At 59.1% G+C, this 3,117-nt stretch overlaps 1 protein-coding gene across 1 annotated transcript; it reads left to right on the top strand.

The window, feature by feature from the left end:
- The first annotated feature begins 759 nt into the window (after positions 1-759).
- Positions 760-2,841, top strand: GNL3L (G protein nucleolar 3 like). Its single transcript, XM_069075302.1, has one exon. The coding sequence runs from the start codon at positions 760-762 to the stop codon at positions 2,416-2,418; it is 1,659 nt and encodes a 552-aa protein (XP_068931403.1). The 3' UTR covers positions 2,419-2,841.
- The last annotated feature ends 276 nt before the right edge of the window (positions 2,842-3,117 follow it).

Genomic DNA, 3,117 nt, shown 5'->3' with positions numbered 1-3,117 from the left:
CTTTATAATCTGTACAGTACTTTAAAGGTTATAAAACATTTTATACATATAAATCTCATCTAATCCTCCCCAGCGCGTTGGGAGCAGCTGAGCAACCTGAGGCAGCCGGCGGTGAAGGGCGGTCACCCTGCTGGGAAGCGGAGCTGCACTTGAACTCCAAGCCCAGCGCTCCGTGCGCCGTGGCGCCCCCTAGCGGCCCTCAGGGTCCTTCCTGGCTCCAGAACTGCTCCCTACTCCTACACACGGCCCCAAACCCTGGGGATTATACAGTACTCGCTCGCATTTCCCCCATCTCACGTGGGTTCTCTGAGGTCCCCGAGATTTCGTGGGTAATCGCTCTGAAAACCTTCAGTCCTTCTCCAGCCCCCGCCCCGGCTTCTCCTTTCTGGCAGAAGCGTCGCGAGTAAAAAAGTAGAGGACTTTCAGGGGGGGAGGGGAAGGGAAGCGGCCCTGCGGCTGCTTCAGCGCCTGCGCCTTGCAGGAGGCTGAGGCAAAGAGGGGCAGGGCCCGGGCTACGGAAGCAAGAGTGCCGTCGGCGCGTGCGCACGCAGGCGTAGACATCCCTGCCGGAACTCGACAACTCTCGTGTCTGGGTCTCGGGGAGCGAGATCCGCGCCCACGTGTGGCTGCCGGGCGCGCGCGCGTACATGCTTGATCGCCTTTGCCCCTCGCCCCCTACCCGCTTTGAGCCCGCTCTTCTTCTCGAACGAGGTACTGAAGCAGTAGGCGGCCCGGGGGAGGGGGGGGGTCCCTGGAGCGATGACCAAGCGCCGATCCCGGCCGGCGCGCCAGCGCCCCGGCCCTAAGCCAAGCCGGCCGGCTCCGCGGGGAGGGCAGTCGGGGCCCGGAGCGGCCCAGCAGCCTCGCCGGGAGGCCGAGCTGAGGAGGCAGCAGCGGGAGGAGCTGCGCGAGCAGCAGCGCGCCGCTCGCGCCCAGGAGAAGGGGCAGCGGCGCAGCCTGGAGGGCCTCCAGCGGGAGGCGCTGCAAAAGCAGCGCGAGCACGAGCAGCGCGAGCGCGACCTGCAGGCCCTGGAGCGGCAGCCGCAGCTGGAGCGCGAGGCCTCTCGAAAGGCCTACTACCGCGAGTTCCGCAAGGTGGTGGACGCGGCCGACGTGGTCCTGGAGGTCCTGGACGCCCGCGATCCGCAGAGCTGCCGCTGCCCGCAGGTGGAGCAGGCCGTGCTGCAGGCGGGCGGCAGCAAGAAGCTGGTGCTCGTGCTCAACAAGATCGACCTGGTGCCCAGGGAGCTGGTGCACAAGTGGCTGGCCTACCTGCGCAACGAGTTCCCCACCGTGGCGTTCAAGGCATCCACGCAGCAGCAGAGCCGCCACCTGCAGCAGAGCAGGGTCCCCGCCAAGCAGGCCTCAGCCCAGCTGCTGGCCACGGGCGCCTGCGTGGGCGCCGACTGCCTCATGAACGTCCTGGGCAACTACTGCCGCAGCCAGGACCTGCGCACCACCATCCGCGTGGGCGTCGTGGGCTTCCCCAACGTGGGCAAGAGCAGCCTCATCAACAGCCTCAAGAGGGCCCGCGCCTGCAGCGTGGGCGCCACGCCCGGCGTCACCAGGTGCCTGCAGGAGGTGCACCTGGACAGGCACGTCACGCTGCTGGACTCCCCAGGTATTGTGCTGGCCGCGCCCGCCTCGGACACGGCTCTCATCCTGCGCCACTGCCTCAAGGTGGAGCAGCTGGCCGACCCCGTGCCCCCCGTGGAGGCCATCCTGCGCCGCTGCAGCCACCAGCAGCTCTGCAGCTACTATGGCATCCCTGACTTTGAGACCTGCGCTCAGTTCCTAGTGCTTCTGGCCAGGAGGCTGGGGAGGCTGAAGAAGGGAGGGGCCCCCGACCGGGAGAAAGCAGCCAGGGCCGTGCTCAATGACTGGATGAACGGGAAGATTAGCTACTTCACCCACCCACCTGAGACACACAAGCTGCCCTCGCACATCAGTGCTGAAATCGTGTCCGAGATGGGCAAAGCCTTTGACTTTGACGCCCTGGAGCGGGGCAACATGGAAGCCTTGGCTAGCATGCCCCAGGGGCTGGTCAGCAATGGCCAAAAGCCTTTCAACCTCACCAGTGAGAGGGAAGAAGAGATGCTAGAGGAGGAGGAAGAGGAATTCTGGGATGCCAGAGAAGAACTAGAGGATTGCATGGATGAAGACAAAGATCCTGAGTTGGGTGCCATGACCGTGGAGCTGAGAGGCAGCAAGAGCAAGAAGCCAACAGAGGCTGAACAGAAGCTTCCCCAAGCCCCCAAACTAGAAGAAATCTGGGCCCTGGATCCTCTCCATCAGGGGCAGGGCCTGGCAGCAGCTTGCAAGAGGAGAAAAAAGCTGCAGAAAAGAGCAAATAAACTTGCAACAAAGCTTTCTGACAGCCTAGTGGCTGCTTTGGACTTAAATATGACCGATGCATGAACAGCCTGCCCCACCTGGGCCTAGTGGATGTGGACAAAATTGAGAAACTAATTTGACCTAAAAACAGCAACAAATGACACCCTGTATGATCTAAACATGAGTGGCTCACTCAGCCAAGATGCATGGGACAGGAACTGACCCCTGGCCATAGCTTATCCCAGAAGAGTGGACTGTGAAGGGCAGACTTTAGGCCCTTTAAACACCAATTGAAAAAAAAAAAAAATCAGAGCCAGAGTTCACCTTATTGGTGGCAATGTATGAAGGAGATTCCCATTGGCTTGGAGTTTCCTATGGAAAAGTGCTAGTTAGTGGTCAAAAGGGAGTAAATGGAGAGTTAATTGCTCAGGGAAGTAGAAGGAGTGTTCTTAAGGGCAGCTGCAAAGTAAAATGAGGTGTGTGGATCTCATTAAATAATTGATTTTATCCGATGGCCTCCAGTTCTGTGTCCTTGTGTCTGCTAGATAATTAAGCCTCACCTTACACAAAGTTGGGCCAGGGGTTGTGGGGACCTTAATACTTTATATAAAAGGTAGCTATTGATAACATTAGCAGAAGAGCTGAGTTCTACTTTCAGCTTTGTGACTGGGCAAGTCATAAAACTGAGCCAAAGTTTTCTCTGTGAAACAAGGGTATTGGATATGATCATTGGTGAGATCCCTTCTAGCCCTAGTATTTTATGAATAGAGATGGTTGGATTAA

The sequence above is a fragment of the Petaurus breviceps genome, unplaced genomic scaffold (genome assembly GCF_028583685.1).
Source record: "Petaurus breviceps papuanus isolate PSGF00001 unplaced genomic scaffold, PetGlider_PUasm1.0 90903, whole genome shotgun sequence".
Taxonomy (NCBI): domain Eukaryota; kingdom Metazoa; phylum Chordata; class Mammalia; order Diprotodontia; family Petauridae; genus Petaurus; species Petaurus breviceps.
This window is presented reverse-complemented; position numbering and strand designations above follow the sequence as displayed.

Excerpts from the sequence above, each read along its gene's own strand:
- GNL3L (XM_069075302.1), top strand. The coding sequence starts at position 760 with ATGACCAAGCGCCGATCCCGGCCGGCGCGCCAGCGCCCCGGCCCTAAG.